This window comes from Mustela putorius, unplaced genomic scaffold (genome assembly GCF_011764305.1).
Source record: "Mustela putorius furo isolate JIRA1106 unplaced genomic scaffold, ASM1176430v1.1 tig00000129_pilon_pilon_pilon, whole genome shotgun sequence".
Lineage (NCBI taxonomy): Eukaryota > Metazoa > Chordata > Mammalia > Carnivora > Mustelidae > Mustela > Mustela putorius.
In genome coordinates, this window is record NW_025421290.1 from 48,485,999 (window position 1) to 48,508,084 (window position 22,086).

A 22,086-nucleotide genomic window follows, 5' to 3' on the forward strand; every position below is an offset into this window, starting at 1 on the left:
GAAGGTGTTGGCCATGCCCTGGCTTATCTGCCCAGCTCGGGCTGTGTAATTCAAAGTGGGGTACCCAAGTGGGGTACCCAGGCCAGGAGCGGTCAGGGCCTCTGCCTGCCCTGCACCACCGGACTCATGGGGAGAGCATCATAAAGTCCCCACGTGTGCCCTCCTTGGGGACTCCCAGCCAAGTGTGTCTTTATTTTAAGGTAATACAGCCCACCTGGACAGACTTTGGAAATTCAAAAAGAGAGAAATAATCTCTCATAATCTACAGATAACCACTGTCCCCATCTTGGTGTATTTCCTTCTTTGTCCTTTTCAGTGTAGAGATTTAGAACTAGACGGTCTTTGGTTCCATTCTTCTCACTTCGTGGTAAACTGAGGCCCAGAAAGGGAGGGACTTCCGAAGGCACCTAACTACTTAGAGCAGAACTCCAGCAAGAACTTGGGTCTCCTGGCCCCAGATTCACTCCGAAGGGGGTTTGTATAAATGGGAGCAGCACGGAAGAGACCAGCCAGAAATGTGGAGGGACTGGAAAGTGGGTGCCAGGGTTAGTGGGAAGCCTGGGCTATCTTCCCAGGGGTGGGGGCTGGCGGGAGCATGCGCACTGTCCAGAGGCCCCTGGGCCAGCACTTGGAAGACTGCCTGTCTGGTCCTGCAGTGGACCCTTAGGGGCAGTGCTAGTAAGACTCCAGCCCACAAGGACAAGGAAGACTAGCAGGGAGAACCCCACACAGAACCTGGCCCCAGAACATAGTAACTACTCAGTAACCTTGGGCTGTGTCTTCCCTTATCCCATCTGTGGTCCTTTCCGAGCACCACTTCTGCGGGCGACCCGTGGTGTGTCTCCTGCTGTCCTAGCTCAAGGCTCACGAGGCGCCGTCGCCAGCTTGGCCACTGACCATTTCCAGCCGAGAGCCAAGAACTTTTTAAGAATGTGTCGCCTGCTGTCGCCTCAACGTTTAGTTGGAGAAGCTTCACACAGTCTGCCTAGGGCCTAGCTGTTCACTCGTTCAGCACGTGCTGAGTGTTGACCGGATGCCAGGCTACAGTATGTGCTGGGAGTACAAAGGATGAAAGTTCTGTCCCTGGAGAGTAAAAGTCAGACTGCTCTGTTTGCCTGGGTCCGTGTCGCCCTCTTTCCTGGTCCGTGCAGCTGGACACACGGGGTCCTGGTGGACAGGGAGCTGGGCACTCGCAGAGTCCCCACAGGGCTGTGCCCCTGCAGCCACGCGGAACCCAGGCCCAGCCTGTGACCCGTGTGCCTCTCCACCGCCCAGTGAGGCTGAGGGGACTGTGGCATCGTCCACATCTGGTTCATCCTCCTGGATGCCACATCTGGTTCATCCTCCTGGAATTAGTCACACGACCGGCTTTTCTGTTAAACAAGGGTGGCTTTCCTAAAGATGACGGTACCTCTGTCAAGTCTTTACACCCAGGACAGGCACTATAGAAGGCTCTAGAAAGGGCCAGTGCCCAGTCTGCTCTCATCCCACCTCAGACCGGCCCTGGGAAGCGTATGTTGATCATTAACACCCTGCTTGGGGGCTCCCAGTACACTGGGGTCCCAGGGAGAGCGGCCACCACTCAGAGATGACCTCAGATGGCCTGGCCCCACTTTCTCCTTTGGTCTGGCTGACACCACTGCCCCAGGTCAGTCACATGGACTCTCCCTCCAGTCCCTCGGCCTCTGTGGGACCACCTCTGACGACCAGCCCCGTCCCCTCTGCCCAGACTCCCGTGTCACTCCTCCCAAGCAGGCTCATGGCTGGAGTCTGGCCTGGCCTCAGCCCCGTCTAGCTTTGTTTTCTCCTCTGTCTTCTCCTACCTCATGACCTTAAGGATGAACAGTCCTCCTGTGGATCACCACCGGCTTTATAGGAGCAGGCGTGTGATGGGACTTAACGCCATCTGGAAAGCGGGCCTCAGAGATAGTGGGGGCTCGCGCCTTCCCCAGGAAGCGTCCCTGTCCAGCGGACTTGGCGCAAATGGACCTAAAGCTGCTGGTGTCAGCGTGGGCCTCGCCTATGGGCCGCGCTCTGCCAGGCCATGGGCCGGACCGCACAGCGGTCGCACACGGGCACCTGCTCCTCCCCACCTTTGTATGCGGCTCCAGCTCATATTTCCCTTCCTCTGGCTCGCGCGTCCGCGGTGCTGATGGGCTCTTTGTTCTGACCTCGGCAAAATGTACGTGGGGCAAGGGAGAGAGGATAAGTCGTCCTAGGTAGAGCCCCGGAGCAGCTCCCGCGCTCGGCAGGCTGGCACACTGAGGCCATCACCAGGAGCCCTGGCCCCCTCACCTTGGCCTCCACAAGTCCCCTCACCTCCCGGAGACACGCTGCCCCTTCTGCGGGGCTGTCGTGGGACCAGAGAAGGCAGCGCTCTGTAAATGGGGAGTGGGGCGCATTCCTAAAAGCCCCAGCAGCCTGACGGGTCAGGGGCCATTCGAGAGTGCGAGGACAGAGGCAGGTCAGTGACCAGCAAGAGATGTTGGACTCCTAGGAGAGGCCAACCAAAGAATTTGCTTTTAGTTTTTAAGTAGGCTCCATGCCCAGCACAGAGCCTGACACGGGTCTCAGAATCACGCCCCTGAGATCAAGACCTGAGCTGAGATCAGGAGTTGGACGCCTAACCGACTGAGCCCCCCCAGGTGCCCTAAGAATTTGCTTTGAATACTAATAAAAACGAATAGTTTTCAAATAGTCTCAAACCAGTTTATGGTTTACAGAGGACTTTTTCATGTAGTTCGTTTATTCCTTGCAGCAGCTTTGTGGGGCGCCCCCGTTGGCTTGAAGGGTCCTCTTCACATTCAGTCTGTAGACAGGGAGGCCCCGCTCACTGGTGAGGGGCAGAGCTCGGGCCAGGCCTTCTCCCTCCCCACTCTGGGCGCCTCCCCCATCTGCCTGCACACGTCAGTACCTTGTGGGGACAAGGCGGCTAAATGTGACCCCCCTGGATGAGTGTCTGCCATCCCGTACAAAGCGGGGCGTCCGCACATAGCTGCGCGCAGAGCTCATCAGACCCCATGCCCTGTGACAAAGGCCAGGTCAAGCTGTCTCTCAGGTGTCCGGTTGGCAGCTCGTCGGTCCTGGTTATGGCACAGAATCGTTAGCCTGAGATCTGTCCCCCTTGGTTGGCCTCCGCTCTGAACAAGCCTGAATTTGGGGGTCACTTATCCGAAGCTTAGGTCTCCAGTGATTTTTATTCTTATCTGAGCGCGTTCAGCCCCGTCCCTTCCGCTGTGCTTCCCCAGCCTGGACCGGCAGTCACCGTTCGCTCTAACCGTCCCGACTCAACTCAGCAAAACAGAGCAGGGTCCCGTGTGCGCGAAGCCCTGTGCACGGGGTGACGAGGACGAGGTGTGCTGTCTGCCCTCAGGAGCCGCGAGAGCTCCCAGAGAAGAGGAGGCTGCTTTCCGCTTCTGTCGTATTAGTGAGAGCTGGGTTGTGACAGGGGCCCTTGTGTGTGGAACACTGAGGAGTGTGAGGGTGTGGGAAGGCTTCCTGGAAGAGCGGATGACAGAGTCGAGCCTTGCAGAGGGTCCCCAGGCCGAGTGAGGGCCCCACACGAGGACAGAGGGGTGGGGAGCCCAGCAAGCGGTCCGGCCCAGGGAGCAGATCGAGAGCGCTGCTGCGGGGCGGGGGCTGGCGTCCTCCTCCACAGAGCGTGGCCCCAGCCCCCTGAGGGTCAGGCTTGGGTCTCCCACAGACCCCAGGGGGTGTGATGTCCGTGTGGAAGAGGGGGTGGGAAGGAAGGAGAGAGAGTGAAGGCACAGGGTCCCACTGGCGGCCTGAGGCATCGATCAAGGAGAGAGATGCCAAGGCAGGCACGTGGGGATGGAGAGGCGGTGGGCTCTGTCGGGATCTCAGAGCCACAGTAAGACCTGAGAACCAACTCGCGGTGGGAGGCAGAGGAGCGGGGGTCCCCACCTGCTCCCTCCTTTGGATCCGGAAGGTGGGGGCGTGGCTGGCGGGGGTGACTCTGTGGCGGGGGCTCTGCATGGCCTCCACCCTGGCTGCCAGCGGCACCACACAGGGACTCATAGAAATAACTCCGTGCTGGGACAGTGTTCTCACTGTGCCATTTCCCACCGAAGCCTCTGAAAGGGGGCTGTGCCAGGGCCTTCGCAAGAGCCCGAGATGACTTCGAAGGAGAGATCCTCCTCCTGCCCTCCCCCTGCCTCTGCCTGTGGGGCCGCTGGAGCCAGTGAGGGGACCCGGCCAGGAGGAAGGAGGCAGTGGGAACCTCATGTCTGCGGCGGATACCCCTTGTGACGCTGCCAGGCCCCTTCCCCAGGCCCCAGCTCCCACCTGAGAGAGGGACCATGCTTCCTAATGGCGAGAATTCTCAGAGCTCGAAACAGACTCCCGTTTTCTTAGTTGAGAAGAACGGAAGGCCTCACGCAACCAAGCCCTGTCTTTTCCTGCTCTGCAGAGTCTGAAATTCCAACTGTCTGGTTTTGAAGTATGTCTGCCGTGCAGGGGGCCAGAGCCCCCGGGAGCAGCGAGGCTCCTCTCGGATGTCTCCCTGCCCTCTGGAGGAACAGGCTGGCTGAAGGTATTGGAAGGAAGTCCAGCCCAACAGACAGCCATTGGCTGTCACAGGGGGTCCCAACAAAGGGATGGGAAACAGTTACAGGGACCGAGACCAGACCAGGCTGGCAGACACAGAGACATCTGAGTAGCCGGCAGAGCCCAAATCATGTGACCTCAGTGCTAGAGGGGGCCTGGCTGGGGTACCCGAGGGCTCCAGTCCTTACACCAGGTACCAGACAGGGTCTCCAGGATGGGCTCAGTGTGGAAGAAGGGCGACCCCAGATTCAGGCAGAGCTGGGCAGCCGGGGCCAGGCCCTAGAGTGAGGCAGAGCAGCTCAGTTTTCCAGAAGTCCAGCCAGCAGCAGAGCAGCTCAGGCCCAAGTCCCAGAATGGGATGGGGAGGGGAGGCTGAGTTGTCTTAAATCCCTCCTGCCTTGGCCAGGACACGCGGGTGGAGGCACAGAGCCTCTGGGTGGGGTCAGAGGACATCTGTCCGACCTGTGGACACTGCGGGCTGCAGCCGCTTGTCCTGTGGCTCTTCTGGTGGTGTGTCCCAGAAGGGCACAACCCCATGATGTAACTGAGAAAGAGAGTGGCCTTTTGTGGGTCGTGTGGGTCTGGCTCTGACACTCGCCGTCTGTGCGACCCGGAGCAAGTTATTTCCCTTTTGCATCCCGTCTCCCCAGGACAAGTCCTCTCGGCGGCCAGCGGGGTTGTGAGAGTGAAAATGAAGTTAAATTAGGGAAGTGCCTTGGCTCTGCTGGGTAGCAGGGTTCCCCTGCCCCTGCTTCCTGAGAACAAGGCAGAAGGCACTAGGACTGGGGCCTTGCTGAGGAGGAGACAAAAGAGATCCCTTATCAAGGATTTGTTTTTTCATTTGTTTTAATTATTTTAAGATTTTATTTATTTGAGAGAGAACATGAACGAGGAGAAGGTCAGAGGGAGAAGCAGACTCCCCCTGGAGCCGGGAGCCCGATGTAGGACTCGATCCCGGGACTCCAGGATCATGACCTGAGCCAAAGGCAGTCACTCAACCAACTGAGCCACCCAGGCGTCCCTGTTTTAAATCTTTTAATGTCTGTCCTGAACACATATGTTACTTACAGTCAGAAAAAACAATTCTTATAAAAAAAAGAGCAAAGTGGTATATGTTTAATAACTTCCTTTTACAAATGTGTTTAGTGATGGGGAGAGAAAGCTCACGATCTCATGCCTGTCACGTGCCAGGCTGCCCCGCCAACATTCACAGAAGCCATGTCTGTCCGTGTGCTGACCCCTTCTCTGCCACCCGTGCTCTGAGGGCAGCAGAAGGCACCAAGCAAGGGCAGGGCTAGTCAGGTCCACCCCGGGAAGCATCTTCCCTTCAGTGCTGGGAGGCCCTCTCCTCCCACCAAGCAGCAGACCCAGGGCCCGCCCTCTGGATCCTCTTCCCTCCCTCACTGGACACGGACACCGGCTAGCAAGGCAGCAAGGCGCGGCTTACTGAAACTTGACTGGAGATGAGCCTGGGGCCCAGGACAGCGAGGTCTGGAAGCTGCTGAGCGTGGAAGCTCGCTTTGGGCATGAAAAGATTCGACCCGTGTTGTGTCCCACCTCGTGGTGGGGACGGGGCCTTTGAGGATGGGTGGGTTTGAGACTTCTGCGGCAGAAAGCCTGTCGTCACGGGAGGTAGTGTCGTCTGCTGCTGGGATCAGGCCGGATGACCGGCCTGGGAGGCACACAGGAGACTCTTGTGCTCTGGCCAGAGGCCTGCCCCAGATGATCCATCTCAGCTCTGAGGTTCTTTTGCTGTCTCTCCCGCAGTGCCCCTGATCCGGGGGACGACGTGCTCATCGCTCAGCAGCTCAGAGCGCTTGCGCAGGAAGCCTTCTACACGTGGTGGATTTTGTTGTGGGCTGAGTGGGCTGCCACTCTGTCCTAGGGAGGAGACAAGCCCCTTCGCCATGTGGTCAGGGAAGAATGAGACCCGCCTGCCCAGACTCTGCCCTCTCCCTGTGACTCTGTGCCATTCCCCAGTGACACCCGAGCTGGCAAAGAGAAGGAACAATCAGCCTTTTCTCAGTTTGGGGTGGAAGCCTGTCTTTTCTTGTGAATGTGGCTCAGCACCCACTCCCCATCGGAACACAGGGCACTTGCAGCAGGCCTGGGCTGCTCTGGGCCCTTGCCTGCAGGGCCAGGGTGTGGCCTGGCCAGTGACCACCTCTGCCATCCCTGCCTCGCTGTGCCCACAGCTTCAGGCTCCCAGATGGCGGGCAGATGGCCCCACATCATGGTGAGGAGCCGGGGATGCGGCTGCACCAGACCAGCTGCAAGTCCCTGGCTCGGACGCTTAACCCACCATGAGGGGCTGTCCTTTGCTCACAAGGAGGACAGAACGGATCTCCTGGTTTGGTGAGGCCGAGTGCGCTGGTGGTCTTAGGAGGAACGGCCTTGTGGTCCGATAGGGAGGGGAGAGGGCTCAGAAGCTGGACCGTCTCTGAGCCGCGGGAGCAACACGGTCCGGTTCATGGGCTCTGGGAGAAGAGCCCTGGAACGGGGACAGAGAGGTGGTTGAGGCGACAGGCTGGGGGCGGCGTTGGGCCTGTTGAGAGGTCAGGGACGGCTCCTGTGGGCCAGGAGGGCAGAGGCAGGAGAGTTCCAGGTTCGCTTGCCAGGGCCTTTCTTCGCTAACCTCTGTGCTTCTGTGCTTCTGTGTCCCACAGGCCCCTCCACACAGCGTCAGGTGCAGAATGGCCCCTCTCCTGAAGAGATGGACATCCAGAGAAGGTAATCCTGCACCCAGCAGGGCCAATGGCCCTTCGACTCCCAGAGACGGTCACTGGCGGGGGACAGGCCTGACCAAAGGGAAGTGGGAGCCAGGCCTCTGCAGCTTTGCCAGGGTGAGGAAGGGAACGCGTGGTCTCATGGAGACTTCCAGTCTGCAGCACCCCGGGTGCTAATCCGTCTTACTGAACTCAAGCTTCCCCCACGTGTCCGGAGGCGGCTGTTCGGTAACATGACCAAGGCCACGCTGCTGGAGCTGGGCCGTGGACGCCCAGGGCTGTCTGCCTGAGGCCTGTGGCCTAGGCTCCATGCTGGGCTGCCCGACACTCCCTCACTGGATGCCTCCGGCAGGGGCCACAGCCTCGGGAGGATCATAACCCCAGCCCACTGACCTCGGCTGGGACAGAGGCCGTGAATGCCCTGCAGGGGCTGCTGCTCTCCGACAGCCTGGCCGGGGCTGTGGGGGTGTCCTTGCTTGCCAGCCTGTGGAGCCGGCAGCTCCTGTGGGATGTGGGCCATAGGTTGACGCCCACCCGCACTCCAGGGAGTTTCTAAAGCGCCTGAACTGGGAGGAAGGGCCAGTGTCCTTGCCCAGGAGTTACAGAAAAGTTCATGGTGGCCGAGGAGGGAGCAGCTGCCCAGGTCATGTTGCCAGGGGAGGCAGGGCCAGGGAGGGCGCCCAGCCTGCCGTCGCCTTGGCAGGGGCTCTGCGTCTCTGAGAGGCTCCGGATCGGGCTCTGTGGGAGCTGAGTCCGGGACCTGGGCCTGGTGCAGGCCCTCCCCACCCAGGTTCTCAGAAGAGGGGCTGAGCTGGGGGCCTGCAGCTAAGCTCCCGGAATCCTGGGCTGGGAGTTGGGGAGGCCCCGTGCCCACCCCTCGGCTGGCTGGGAGGATCTCCAGGGCCCTCCTGCCTCTAGCCTCTCCCTCACTCTGAGGAGTAAAGGCCACAGCTCGATAACCTCTGGGAGCCTGCTGGCTGTGACGGGGTTCTCTGGAACCCTGGGCAGGTTCCTGCTCTAGGCCTGTTTCCTCTTGGAACACGACCGTGGTGTTCTCGCTCCACTGGCCTCAAAGACATGAGGCAGAGATGGGAACGTGCTTCTACGCTGCCTGCAGGCAGGGGACACGCCTTTCATGACTTCCCACGGGTCTCTCAGTTCCGTGGGCCTGTCTTCTGGTCTGCAGCAGTACAGCATGTTGCCGTTTGTGAAGGGCTCTTACACGTTTGGGCTGGTTTTACTCCTCACCCTGATCTCCCGGGCTCCTGCTACAGGTACCGTCCCTCACACGAGCCAGGAGAGCAGAGGGACTTGCCTAAAGTAACGAAAAGTTAGGGAGAACCAGGGCCAGCAGCCCGCCTGGCCCCCGCTCCACCCTCTCAGGTCCTGGGGCTGCTTCCACCCCAAGAAGGGCGTGCGTGAGCCCCACCAGACTCAGGAGTCAGTGTAGGCAGCAGATGGGTCCAAGCAGGTCTCTCGGAACTGGTTAACCACTGCCCTGCATTACCTCCACTGCCCACGCTCACCCACGCCCACCCACACCCGGCATTCCTTCTCCAGGCCACCTGCCGTGGGCTGGAGCACGCCCTGGAGGCGTATCTCTCAACTGCAGGAGTCAACACGGGCCACTGGGCGGGAGTGGGGGGGGGTGACACCTGCTTGTCACCTCACACGGAGGGAGGCCCCAGGGAGAGGTGACTTATGTTGACACCAAGCACCAGAACCTTGTATTCTCTCGAAAACAAGTTCTTAAGTCCACACCTGATTTTTAAGGATTCCCAAGCGCCTTCATTTTGCTGAGGACATCTAAGCCTGTGGATCCTGCTGGGAAGGTTGGAGTTTGGGGACGTTTCAGCAGTTTGGATAGAAAAGCTGATGTAAGCACTGCTGGGAGCTTTTCAAACACGTTTCGTCCCAGAAAGGTCTTTTCCGTTATCTCGTAGGGATCACGCAGAGCCCTTCCAAGAGCCCCCTGAACACGTGTTGTCGCTGCCTCTCCAGAGAAGCAGCTGAGGCCCGGGGAAGGGGTGCTCACAAAGCCACCGTCCCAAAGCAGGAACCAGAAAGCTCACTGCCTCCCCGCAGTCTTTGCAGTGATGTCGGGTCCCTCTGGAGGAGGTGCTGTATCATCGGCCTTTCTCGCAGAGGAAAGCAGCCGCGTTTTTTCCTTCCTCCGCGCTCTTACCACTTCCCAGAGCACTTGCTGAGCAGTGGCTGCACGCCGGATGCCCCCACCAGAGACGCGCCAGCTCGCTCTGAACCGAGGACACAGCGCGACACGACCGCCAGTCCCAGTCTGCCCGCTGCCCTTCCCGCCTTCCCCGCCCCGCGGAGACGGCTGCTGGCCTCGCAGAGTAGCCGGCCCTGTGCTGCCCGGGCAGAGCAAATTAGAGTGGCTGAACCCCCGCTGAAGCCCGGCCCCTCTGCAGGGCGTGCGTGACTCCTCAGCCCCCTTCTGCCCCGGCCTCTCAGTCCCAGGTTCCGTAGACATATCTGGGCATCGGTGGCCTCACACGACTCGCCCGCGAGAGCACCGAGGTCACTCTGCCTGAAGGCGCCGGGACGTTCGTGCCCCCTGAGGCGCACGTAGCATTGCTAACAGAGGCCTAGTCCGGCTGGGCCTGGGGTGACATGAAGGAGGGCGCGCAGCCTTAGTGCCGCTTCTCCAGCAGCCGGCAGTGCCGCAGCTGCGCCAGGAAACTTAGGGGCAATAAGAGTGGGGGCCCCCGAGGTCAGGTCTGCTGAGGCCAGAGGCCCCCAAAACCCAGATGGGCACGTCCAGCCTGGGGAGAAGCTTAGTCACTCAGCCAGATGGCCGCCCCAGCCTTTATGAGGGGCTCCCTATTCAGGGGGTGCCACCAGCCCTTGCCTGTTTGGGGACCTGGAGCCAGTCACATGCCCCGCCTCCTGTGAGTGACGACAGTGAGCCCGGCGGACAGGGCTGGGGCAGCCAGGGCGAGCTCATGGCCAAGGCCCCCAGCCCCGGGCGTGCAGCGGCTCTCGGGAGTGCCAGCGACACCCGACTCTGCAGCCCGTGCTCCGGACACAGAGCCACATTGTTCTCGGCTCCGGGGCGTCAGGCTTGCTCTGCTGTTGTTTTCCAGACAAGTGATGGAGCAGCAGCACCAGCAGCAGCGGCAGGAGTCTCTGGAGAGAAGAACCTCGGCCGCAGGTGAGCGCCCCTCTGGGGCCTGCTGCCCTCGTCACGCCCAGCCCCTTCACGGGGCTCCTCACGCCCTCCGTGAAGAGCTGCTTGCTGCCTGGGTCTCTTTGTGACAGTCCCATCCGCTGAAAGCAGAGGGACAAGGGGACAGAGCTGGGGGGAGGGGATGAGCTCAGCTCGGCCCGGGCCTCGCCCGCCGGCCTCTCGTCCCCCAGCACTGGCTGTCCGAGTAGATGCTGCGTGGACATGGGCCATGGCTCTGGCACCGTGTGGAGGGCTAGGGACACACCGCACTGAGCCAGGCACACGCGGCCCCGGCCCCAGGGAGCTCGGTGTCTGGTCGGGCACAAACGAGTGGAGCACACTGAGCCGTCCCGGCGCCCACGTGGTGACCGAGTCCGTGCAAGCTGCGAGGCCACACGGAGGCGGGCCCCGCCTGCCCCGGGAGTCAGAGCCCTCCGGACGAGGGGCAGGATCGTCCTCACCGTTGACTGGACCCGAGCCCAGGGAGGCCGGAGAAGGCTCCCTGAAGGGGGGCAGTGCCGATGAGGAAGCCCGGGACTCCCCCGGCCAGTGGGCGCCTCCGGATCCTGCGTTTGTGCACTGGCCTCCAGCACCCTGTGCCGGGAGCGCACCGCGGTTCACTGACGGAAGACCGAGCAGCACCCCCCTCAGACACGCGGCCGGTAGCACCTCCTCTCAGCTGGACTTCTGTGCTAAGACCCCTGGGGCCCCCAGTCACACGTCACCCCTTTCCGTCACCCCAACCAAGCTGGCCTCCAGGTGGCCCCTTCCGTGTTGTCCAGTGTCTCTCTGGCACTTCCCACCCTCTTCTGACCCCGACCTCACTCCTGCACCAAACTCAACTCCTGCCCCTCTGTCACCATCCCAGCACCGCGGCCACTTCCCCGGGGAAGTCTGAACGTCTGGCTCTGCTGTTGGAGCCCCTGCCCCACGGGCCCCCTGTGCCCACCCCAGGAGCTCCTGCCGTCCTGCCACCATTACAGACGCGCCTCCGTCTGTGTGGCCGGCTCACTCCTTGCCCGCAAGGCCATGACCCAGAGCCCATGGCCACTTTCACCCGCGCTGGCACCGTGCTGGCCACACGGTGCGGGCTCACTGGGTGCTGGGGGGTGCTGTGTGGATGGTGGGCCGAGGACAGCTCAGCACTCAGCATGGCTCCCTAACATATGCCCCACAATGCCCTGCGGCCTCAGTTACCCACCACAGGCCACGGGTCAGTCATGGCTGCCTCTCAGGGACCCACAGGGGCTGGTCCCTGGGGAGGCTCTGGGTACAGGGAAGGAACAAGAGATACAGTTTGTGCCACCAAAGCACTTCGTCTCTCATGGGAAGACCAGCATTAGAGCAAGAGAAGGCTGAGCTCAAGGGATGTTAAGTACGTGACCCTCTGGGTCCCGCCAAGGCCCAGAATGTTGGGGACACCAGGGTTGGGAGTGACGGACCAGGGCTGGGTTCATTCCACGGGGGCTTCCTGGAAGAAGCACCTTGAGCTTATCCCTCAGAGGACCAAGCGCCCTCTGTCCCTCCTTCCAGAGAAGTAGCAGCTGGGAACTGGGGACTGGCTAAGCCCCACCCTTGCCTTTCAGGACCCATCCTCCCACCGGGGCACCCGTCCTCTGCAGCCAGTGCCCCCCTCTCGTGTAGCGGACCCCCACCCCCTCCCCCACCCCCTGTCCCACCTCCCCCCACGGGGTCCACCCCCCCGCCCCCACCCCCACTGCCAGCCGGAGGAGCCCAGGGCGCCAGCCACGACGAGAGCTCCGTGTCCGGACTGGCTGCTGCCTTGGCTGGGGCCAAGCTGAGGAGAGTCCAGCGGGTAAGCGGGGTGGTAAGTCCACGGGGGCAGGCGGGCGGGCCGAGCACCGCTTTCTAGCAGCCCAACGGGCAGTGCCTTCCCTCGTCTGCAAGGCATGGGGAAGGCCCCTCAGCTCTGCCACCTGGCAAGCAGCAGCCCCAGGCCAGTGGGGAGACTGACGCACAGCCAGGGGTGCAGTTGGCCCAGCAGGCGGTGGACGGCTGCAGGGTTGGGAGTCAGGCCCAGGTGTCCTGGATCCAGGTCCTCCTGCCTCCCACGCCTGCCCTAGAGGCCGGTGGCCTGGAACAGGGAGCAGCCACGGGGCAGTGGAGTGCGGCTAGGGTTCTGGCAATACCTCCAAGACAGAATTTGGCTTCTTTCCCAAGAACTGCCTCCTCCCGGTCACGGCTCACCCACCTCAGCAAGGGCAATGACATGAGTCAGCAGAGCTGGGCAGTGTCTAACTGGGACCAGCCAGTCCTGGGCCCTTGCTGGGCTCTTGTTGGGTCACCTGTGAGGCTGGGGGCTTAGGGCAGGGAGATGGGGAGAGCCTCGGGCCTCTTCCAATGCCACATCGTAGGAATCCTGTCCACGCTGGCCTGCACACCCGCCCCCAGCGACATCCCACCACAGACACCAGCCTAAAACGCTGCGTCCTTACCCCTTAGCCAGAAGATGCGTCCGGAGGCTCCAGTCCCAGCGGGACCTCCAAGTCTGACACCAACCGCGCGAGCAGTGGGGGCGGTGGAGGAGGCCTCATGGAAGAAATGAACAAGCTGCTGGCCAAGAGGTGGGTGTTCAGTGCCCCCCAGACTCAGCTACTTGGCAGGGATCTCCTGCTCCTCGGTGTCCAGGTGCAGCCTTTGCCCAGCCCCAGGGCCCACTGTCACCTGGGCTCAGCCAAGCAGGGGACTGTCAGTCAAGCTCCCCTTCTCCAGGGCCCAGCCCGAAGCAGCAAGCCAAGCAGAGTCCTCTCCGGCTCTCAGCCCCTCCTCATCTGGTTCCCACAGCTTCCCCGTACCAGCCTCGCTCCGAGCAGAGGGAAATTTGGAGATCATCTTAGAGATCGGTTCCGGGGAAAGAGGCTCATTCCCCACACTTAAGATCCCAACAAAAATGAGATGTCCCGGAGCCGGCACGGCCCGAAGTGTCCCACGGCGAATGCAAGCTGCGGGGGAGTCCTGTGGGGGCGCTTGCTGGGGGGCACAGGGAGGGGCCTTCTGAAGTGGCAGGAGCCCAGAGGACACCACCCTGGGAGACGGAACAGGAGTTCCGTCCACGTGCTGGCTGGGTGCCGGGGCCCAGGGCTGCTCAGCCCTTCGCCACACCAGCAGGCATGCTTCCAGCCAGCGGCCTGTCACTGTGCCTCACAGTCGCTCCCCCGCTGACACGGCAGCCGAGGGGCCAGGCGGCTCCTTCTCAGAGGGGCTGTGGAGCTTGGCTGTCCCTCGCAAGCGTGGCGCGCCAGCAGGAGTGTGCTGGCAGAGGTTGCCGGCGCCGTGGCTCCCCGGGCCGATCGGAATGCTCCTTGTGCACAGCCGCACCCGGGCCTCACTCCAACTGTGACTCCCACCCCCCCACACCTCCTCTCAGTCTCTGGCTGCTTCCCTGCCCTCAAATGGGCTCGCCCTGCGCACGAACCGGACAGTGGGGCAACCCCTTGTTAAGTGCACACAGCTCTGTGACAATGATGGGAACCCAGGCCCCCGCAGGGCAGGCGCTTGGCCTGGTGCTTTGCAGCAGGGGCCGAGCCAATGGTTCCTGCCCAGGGCCCCTGCACACATGGCCAGGGACAGCAGAGGGAATCCGCTGGGAGTGGCAAAGGGAGCCGTCAGGTTGACCCATGGGGCACGCAGGTAACCAAAAGCAGGGACAGTGAGCAGTTGTCACACAACAGCGTGGAGGCTCGCAGGCATCGGGGCTACATGCCAGTGCAAGCCGTTCTCTGGGGAAAGCCAGGAGGCCTTCACAGAGGAGGTTCCACACAAGTGCAGCAGGAAAGGAAGCGAACACTTCTCCAGGCTAAGGCGAGTGGGCAGTATTACAGCACTGGGAAGGCTGAGAAAGCCACTGGGCCTGGAGCCCAGGGCGTGGAGGAGAGTGACCGCAGGTCAGGCTGCAGGAGAGCGCCTCGCTCGCAGGCATGTCAGGCTCCATCTCCCAGAGCTGAGCAGGGCCTTGTGTAAAAGTATATTTGGGGGTGGCAGGGTGTTGTTTTTTGTTTTTGTTTTGTTTTGTTTTTTTATATTTTATTTACTTATTTGACAGAAAGACCACAAGTAGGCAGAGAGGCAGACAGAGAACGGGGGAAGCAGGCTCCCTGCTGAGCAGAGAGCCCGGTGCAGAGCTCGATCCCAGGACCCAGAGAGCATGACCTGAGCCAAAGGCAGAGACTTCACCAAATGAGCCATCCAGGTGCCCCAGAATTGGCTTCCTTCTTGTGAGGAAGAGGTTAGCGGGGAGGCGTCCCCCGGTGTCTAGGAGGAACAGCTCCCTGTGGGCTTGTCCCTTGGCAGTGACAGCCTCGCCTCCTGAGTTCCACGTGCTGCGTGCTCCGGCAGCTTTGCGAGCCCGAGTGGCCTGTCTCCGGGGAACACTAAGGCCCTGTAGATGCGGGAGTCAGCCGGATGGAGATAACCACCGAGGCTGAGACATAGGGACAGGCTTCAGAGGCTGAGAGATGGCGTCCAGGCACGTGGGGAGCAGGCAGACAGAGCAGAGGACATCAGTCCCAGCTCTCCGGGGTCCTCCCCTTTCTGAGCGGGGCAGGCTCACAGTGGTTTTCCAGAGCAGGAAGGGTATGGCTGTAGGACTAAGTTCCAAGGTCTCTCTCCTTCCCAGAAGGGTGTGGGGTTCCCTTACCCAAGCCAGTCAACCTGAAGACCGAATGCTCCCCCAGCGCTGACCTGTGACCGGGGGGTGCCTCTCCTGGTCCCCGGGGGCCTGGCCTTCCTTCAGTGTCCTAGGAGCATAGTTGCCACATGGCCAAACCCGGGCCCCTAGGGAACCCGGACAGGGTGCAAACCAACTTCTTCCCGTCCTCAGGTGCTGTAAACAGATGTAGGAATGTCCCCCAGGCCCTGTTCTCCCTGCCCAGACCCGTTTTGTGCCCAGGGTCATGGGACGAGCACAGAAGGCCCAGATACTCCCCCCGGCGTCATCATGGCCGCTTGAACATTTGCCTCCTTCACACCAAAGTGGGGTCAGATCCCCACCACAGGTTCCTCTGAGGACCAGGCTGTGTCTGGCAGAGGCATCTGGGTCTGCCTGAGAACCTTCAGGAGCTGATTTGCACCTCCTTCCTCCTTGTGTTAGGAGGAAAGCAGCCTCCCAGACAGACAGGCCGGCCGATAAAAAGGAAGATGAAAGCCAAGCGGTAAGCAGACCCCCATCCGTGCCGTCCCGAGTGCCTGCTAGTGGGAGACACCGGGCCTTCGGGGCACAGACATGCACCCGGCTTGGACATTCCTGTGACAGAAACTTCACCAGGAGGTTCACAGGAGGGACAGGAGAGTTTGGGGGGACCAGGGAGCAGCAGGTGCCCAGAGCTCGGGCCGCGTCTGTTCTCCTGCGGGCCGGCTGTGTGAGCGGGCGGGGACTCCCTCATGCACAGCGCTTGTGGCCGGCCACTGAGAAGGTCTGCCCTGCTCTGCAGGAGCCCGCGTCTCCCCGCACAGCCTTGTGCCTCCCCGCCTACCCCGGGGCTAGCCCTCTCCCCACCAAGGTGGCCGGTTTGTGCCTGTTGATGGCGGTGGTCATCGTCTGGCTGATTCTTTTTTTTTTTTTAAGATTTTATTTATTTGACAGAGATCGCGATCAGGCAGAGAGGCAGGCAGAGAGAGAGCAAGGGAAGCAGGCTCTCTGCTCAGCAGAGAGCCCGCCGTGGGGCTCGATCCCAGGACCCTGGGATCATGACCTGAGCTGAAGGCAGAGGCTTAACCCACTGAGCCACTCAGGCGCCCCTGTCTGGCTGATTCTTAAGGCAATACGTGTTCGTTAGAAAATGTGAGGAACAGATGCTACCCCGTGGCCGGTCCGAGCACCCTGCCCCCGCCCCGACTGCCTTCCTCAACAGAGCGAGGGCAGAGCTGCTCTCTCCCGTTTCAGGAAGAGCCGAGCACCTCTCCATCCCCGGGGACCCGAGCAGCCAGCCAGCCACCTAACTCCTCAGGTAAGGCGCCCTGTCCCGCCCTGCGACGGGCACGAGGTTGTAGAGGCCACAGGTGGGGAGAGGCCGCTTTGCCCGGGCTCCGCTGGTTCAGCACACTGTGTGCGGCATCTGCTCCGAGCCTGCCCAGTGCGCCCCAGCGAGGTGCGAGAGACAGAGAGGGCAGGCGGGCCAGCGCCGCACAGCGGAGGGCTGCTCATGGGCTGGTGTCGCTGTCTCCGCCATGACACTGCCCTCCAGGCCCTCTCCGCCTCAGAGCTGCCACCAGGGATTCAGGATCCTGCGCATGCCTCCCTGTCCCACGTCCCTGCCCCAGGGAAGGGGTCTGTGTTTCCCGATTAGGAGGTGACGCATTCTGCTCAAGGCCACACGCCTGGAGCCTAGATGTGGCCCCACCTAACGTGCGTGCAGGACGAGTGTGCATTCCCCTGTGTGACCTTGGGGAGACCCTCCTCAGACCCACAGCGGGCCTCCCCGCGGCCCCTTGGGGTTTTTCTTCTGCGTCTCTGCTCACCTGCAAAGCCAGGGAGTTCAGTGGAGTCCAACAGCTCTCTGGAAGTAAAATGGAACACTAATCCGGCACCACTTACAAGATGGAAGGAGCAGCAGCTTTCAGGGCCTGAGCAGGAAGGGAGTGTGGAGCACAGGGCGTGGAGCAGACGCGTGTCTCGGGCCACGGGTGTCCATGTGAGGCCCACGGGCCGTCCCGAGAGATGCCAGGCCCAGCGCTTCCTCCGCCCCACTTGGCCCTTTGCTGGAGTCGTGGGTCGACCCCAGAGGTCAGTTAAGAGGCTCCCCGACCGCAGGGCTCACACTCCCGAGCAGAGACCCAACCAGGGTGAGAGGACTCGGAGCCTGGCCGCAACCAAGCCAAGGGACTGGGAGCTGTGTCCTTAGCTGGGAGACACAGGGTAACAGCAGGGCCCTCCGCAACCTTGCAAGAGCCACCTGGCCCTAAGGGAGGCCGGGAGCAGAGAGCCAGGTTTCCAGCTCTACCCGAAGCCGACCTTCCCGACGGGGCAGCTCTGCGCCCTCAGACGTGGGGGGCCTCCAGCGGCCTGGGGTGCGGTGGGGGGTGGCCGCTGAGAGTTCTCCCAGCTCTGAGGCTCTCCGTCCGCTGTGTGGATTGACAGAGGCTGGCCGGAAGCCCTGGGAGCGGAGCAACTCGGTGGAGAAACCCGTGTCCTCGTTACTGTCCAGGTGAGCGGCCCTGGGAAGGCGTTGCTGCGAGTCAGTGGGGCCAAGGCAGGCGACGGGGCAATTCACGTGTCTGTTTCATTCCGTGCCCTAGAACCCCGTCTGTGGCCAAGAGCCCCGAAGCTAAGAGCCCCCTTCAGGCGCAGCCTCACGCTAGGTACCGAACAGCCCCGTCTCGGGCCTCCTCCGTCCCTGCCTGTGACTAACACTCCCAAACCTGCCCCGTGTCCTGTCACCTAACAACTTGCTCTGGGAAAGGGTGGCCTGTTCCTTCAGACCTGGGGCAGGCAGGGCTGGAGGGACTCCGGGGCTGTGCAGACCTGCCCCTGGCTGTCCCCTCCTGGAGGGAGAGACCGCGGCCTGGGGGCGCGGTGAAGTGAGGCTGACATCGAAGCCCGGCTCCGGGCTCACCGACTGACTTCCAGCAAGCCGGGTGGCCTCTCCCGGCCTCCGCGCCTCCCCTGCCCATAAAGAGGCCTGTAAACCCGTGCGTCCTGCGACAGCTGTGTGCTGGCAGCCGCTGGACACGGGACGTGCTCACCAGCCACAGCCGTGTGCTGCCGCGCAGCTGATCCCGGACGGGCCTCCCCCGCCCCCTGCCCACAGCACGCACAGCCGCCTTCCCCCAGAAGAAGCACGTCTCCCTGACGGTATTCCCAAACCAAAAGCTGGCGTGATAGCAGGATGGAATATTCAAACCGGAGGGGCCCCGGAAGGGAGAGGAGGACGGCCACACGGTCACGCAGGCCAAGTGTGGCCTCAGGTGCCAGTCCCTGGAGCCCGTGCTGGGAAAGGTCTCCACTGCCACGCCCAGGCCGGACGGGGTCGCGCTTCCCACGGAGCGGGGCGCCGGGTCTTGCAGAGGCTAGCGAGGCTCTCGGGGAGCTCGGGCCGGCTCTAGCAGGAACAGGGACGACGGGCCAGGCGTCAGGAACGGGCTCTCAGTGGCCAGCCCGGTGCTGCGCTGGGTCCAGCGCGTCCCTGCCAGCAAGGAGTTCCTTTTCTATCCGGAGGCCTGTGCACAAGGCAGCTGCGGCTGCCCACAAGGCGCTGTGTGGAAGACGGGGGGGCATGGCAGACCATGCTGGGGACAGACGTGCTTTAGCACGTGGGCTGGGGCAGGCCTCTCAGAGCAGCACCGGAGTTGCCCCGGCTGAGAGCCTGCCCTTGCAAAGAGAGCGGGGACAGCCTTCCAAGCTGGAGATGGTAAGTGCTGAGGTCCTGTGACCAACCTGCCAGCTCACAGGACAGACAGCCACCAGGGCGGCTAGCAGGGGGCGCAGGTGGGGAAGGCTGAGGGAGGTGAGCTCTGAGGGGGCACAAGAGGTCACGCGGCGGGAAGGCTGAGTTTCCTTGTGTGTGCGGGAGGCCTGGTCTTCGAGCTATAGGCACAGGGCACCGTGGGGAACCAGCACTTTCCCTCTGGCTGTGAATGGACAGGGGGACAGGCAGGGGGCCGGAGCCCAGCGAGGCCCCAGGACCAGGAGGTGGGAGGGGCCCAGGCCTCTGGGGCTGCACCGCAGCGGGCCCAACACTTCCCGCAGGTGCAGCACAATGGGCAGCCAGCTGTCCCTTGCCCCGGCAAGGACACTGTCCGGGGCTGTTCCCCCTCGGGCTGAGGCTCTGTACCCCTGAGACCTTCCACCCCTGAGTCCAGTCTGTCCTCTGCTTTCACAGAGGGCTCTGAAGGAGGTGTGTGGCGACAGTCCGTCTTGGGGTGGGATGGGGGGCATTGGTGCACATGGGGGAACTGAGGCCCCGAGAGGTGAAGCAGTTTGCTCAGGAGGCCTGGAAAATTGCTGCTGGGACAGACACTGCGCCCGCAGGCCGGATGTGTGGGGTCGGGGTCTCAGGCTACACCTCGTCCCCGTCAGGATCCAGTGAGGCTCCTTCTGAACTGCACTGGGCCTCCTTCTCGAGTTCAGCCAGGCGGGGGGGGGGGGGGGGGGGGGGGGGGGGCAGGGCATGCTCTTTGCTCCCCCCCTAAGATTTTATACATTTATGAGAAAGAGGGAACGGGGGAGGGAGAAGCAGGCTCCCCGCTGAGCAGGGGAGAACCCATTTGGGGTTCGATCCCAGGACCCTGGCATCATGACCTGAGCCAAAGGCAGACGCTTAACCCACTGAGCCGCCCAGGCGCCCCTGCTCTTTTTTAATTCCTGCTTGGGCACTGGACCACTGATCTTGACTTACTCAGGGGATTGTTTTCCGAGCTCCAGTAAGGTCTGACATCGAACACTGCCCGAGTTTGCATGCTGACCCACGAGTACGCAGCGAGGCGTTCCCCAAGGTCAGGTTAGCTGACAAGGCTGCCGCCTCAGTTTCCAGATCCGCTGGCTTAGCAGCTTTCGGGTGCATGACACCGTGTGCCTCCCTGTAGACCCCACAGCGCGCAGGAGACCCCACATCTCCCTCGTCCCCCCACGCTGAGCTGTGTGCTCTTTGACACCCCCCCCACCTCCTGGCTCCAGGCCGCCAGCCACTGCCTCTGTCTCTGGGTGTTTGGCCTCGAGATGGCACACGTCAGCGGGACCACGCTGTGCTTGTGTCTGCCCCACCGGTTTCACTCTGCGTCGCACCCTAGGGTCACCCTGTTGTGGGGGCTGGCGGGCCCGTGTGCATGCCCGTGTCTTCCTCATCCGTCCATCCGTCAGCAGACGCCTGGGTGGTTTCCACGTGGAGGCTCCTGTCAGTCATGCGGCCATGACCTGGGTGGGGAGCCCTGGCTTCAGGACGGTGGTCTCCTTCCCTTCAGACATGCGCCCTGGTCTGCCTTGTTGGGGCCCTCACCCTGCTGTCCGCAGCAGCAGGCTCCGCTCTCGCCCTAGAGACCGGCCCCTGCAGCCAGGCCGGCCCGACCAGATGGTGGAGTGTGTCTGCGGTCCTTCACCCTGAGGGACGAAACATTTCCCCAGAGCTGCAGGCCCAGACCGCCATTCCCCCCCGGGGATGGGGGATACCAGCAGTGGATCCTTCCGCACGGGTTTAAAAGACTGAGTGGTCAGAGGAGCATTTTGTTAGGATTTTCCAGGGATGGTTCATGTATGAGACATTGAAGAGCAAACTAGCTAACCTTACAGCAACTTTTCAATAAGTACAGTCCATGCCTCAAAAGAGCAAAACCACTTCCAAGGATGTTTCCTGAAAAGAGTGACACACTAGGACCGGACCAGTTACCAGCAGTGGATGCCTTTAGGAGGAGTGTAGTCTGTGCAATTTTGATTTTGCAATTGTACTTAATGCCGTCACCACTAGCTTTCCCTAAGCCTCAGGTTAGCCAACCCAGAATCCTCACGAGTAGCAGCAGGTGTTTCTCCAGAGGGGACGGCGTGTGACCTGCATTGCCACATCTGTGTACGAACTCTAAGATCAGAAACAGCCCGTCCTAGCCCAGAGTTGGGAAGTTCCGTCACAGGACCCACGAGACCCTCTTGAGGTGGAAACGAGCCATTAGAATCCTTTTAGAGTAGCTCCAGAGTGGCCAGAGGTCAAAGCAGAAAGCATTTGAAAGACAATGGGAGGAGGACCATGCTTGGCCCTTGGGTTCTTGGCCCTGCTAGGAGGCTGTCCCACACAGCCTGCTTTCCCACGCTGTCCCCACGCGGTGGGCAGGCCCTGCCGCCCTCTTACCGCGCCCGCCCTGCCGTCCTCTCCAGGATGAAGCCAGTGGGGAGCGTGAATGATGTGGCCCTGGATGCCTTAGACTTGGACCGGATGAAACAGGTAAGCGTGACCTTTCCTGTGTGGCCATGAACGAGCCAGTGGCTTGGACCCCCTGGGGTCCACGCAGTGAGGCAGGCTCCACAGAGCAGCAGGAAGTCTGTCAGGGCGCCAGCAGAGGAAGGGGGCACCCACACGCAGCGCTGGGCCCGCAACCCCGTCATCACCAGAAAAGCACCCTTGTCCTGGACACTCCAGCCTGCTCTAGGGCTCCCCCCACCCCTGGGACCACCCCTGGTTTCTGCAGGACTGGAGGGGGGGGTCCCATTTAAATTCTCTCCAACCCATGGGGCACCTGGGTGGCTCAGTGGGTTAAGCCTCTGCCTTCGGTTCAGGTCATGATCCCAGGGTCCTGGGATTGAGCCCCGCATCGGGCTCTCTGCTCAGTGGGGAGCCTGCTTCCTCCTCTCTCTCTGCCTGCCTCTCTGCTGCTTGTGATGCTGTCTGTCAAATAAATAAAATCTTAGAAAAAAAGAAAAAAAAATTATCTCCAGCCTTGCCCTATGGGGACACACGGCCCCTGGCAAAGCTTCCCCCACTCTGCTCCCTTCAGGAGATCCTCGAGGAGGTGGTCCGAGAGCTCCACAAAGTGAAGGAGGAAATCATCGATGGTGAGTGGCAGGTCTGCCCTGGGTCCCCGGGGAGCAGCAGGACAGCCTGTCCCCCAGGGATATAAAGCAGCAGAGCTGTGGTGTGGCCCAGCCAGAGAGAGCATCCTGGGCCCGAG

The 22,086-nt window shown here is 61.8% G+C and overlaps 1 protein-coding gene across 7 annotated transcripts in view; it reads left to right on the top strand.

The window, feature by feature from the left end:
* The window catches only part of EVL (Enah/Vasp-like), a 139,634-nt gene that overhangs the window by 115,664 nt on the left and 1,884 nt on the right, over nt 1-22,086 (top strand). For 4 of the 7 annotated variants that reach the window (XM_045073640.1, XM_045073629.1, XM_045073637.1 and 1 more), the window contains exons 4-13: nt 7,233-7,296; nt 10,397-10,464; nt 12,066-12,307; nt 12,943-13,064; nt 15,590-15,650; nt 16,382-16,445; nt 17,576-17,642; nt 17,734-17,796; nt 21,296-21,362; nt 21,913-21,970. In XM_045073640.1, coding sequence (XP_044929575.1) covers nt 7,233-7,296; nt 10,397-10,464; nt 12,066-12,307; nt 12,943-13,064; nt 15,590-15,650; nt 16,382-16,445; nt 17,576-17,642; nt 17,734-17,796; nt 21,296-21,362; nt 21,913-21,970 — 876 coding nt within the window. The remainder of the gene's footprint in view (nt 1-7,232; nt 7,297-10,396; nt 10,465-12,065; nt 12,308-12,942; nt 13,065-15,589; nt 15,651-16,381; nt 16,446-17,575; nt 17,643-17,733; nt 17,797-21,295; nt 21,363-21,912; nt 21,971-22,086) is intronic. The other 3 variants (XM_045073611.1, XM_045073617.1, XM_045073626.1) reach the window with 3 other exon arrangements.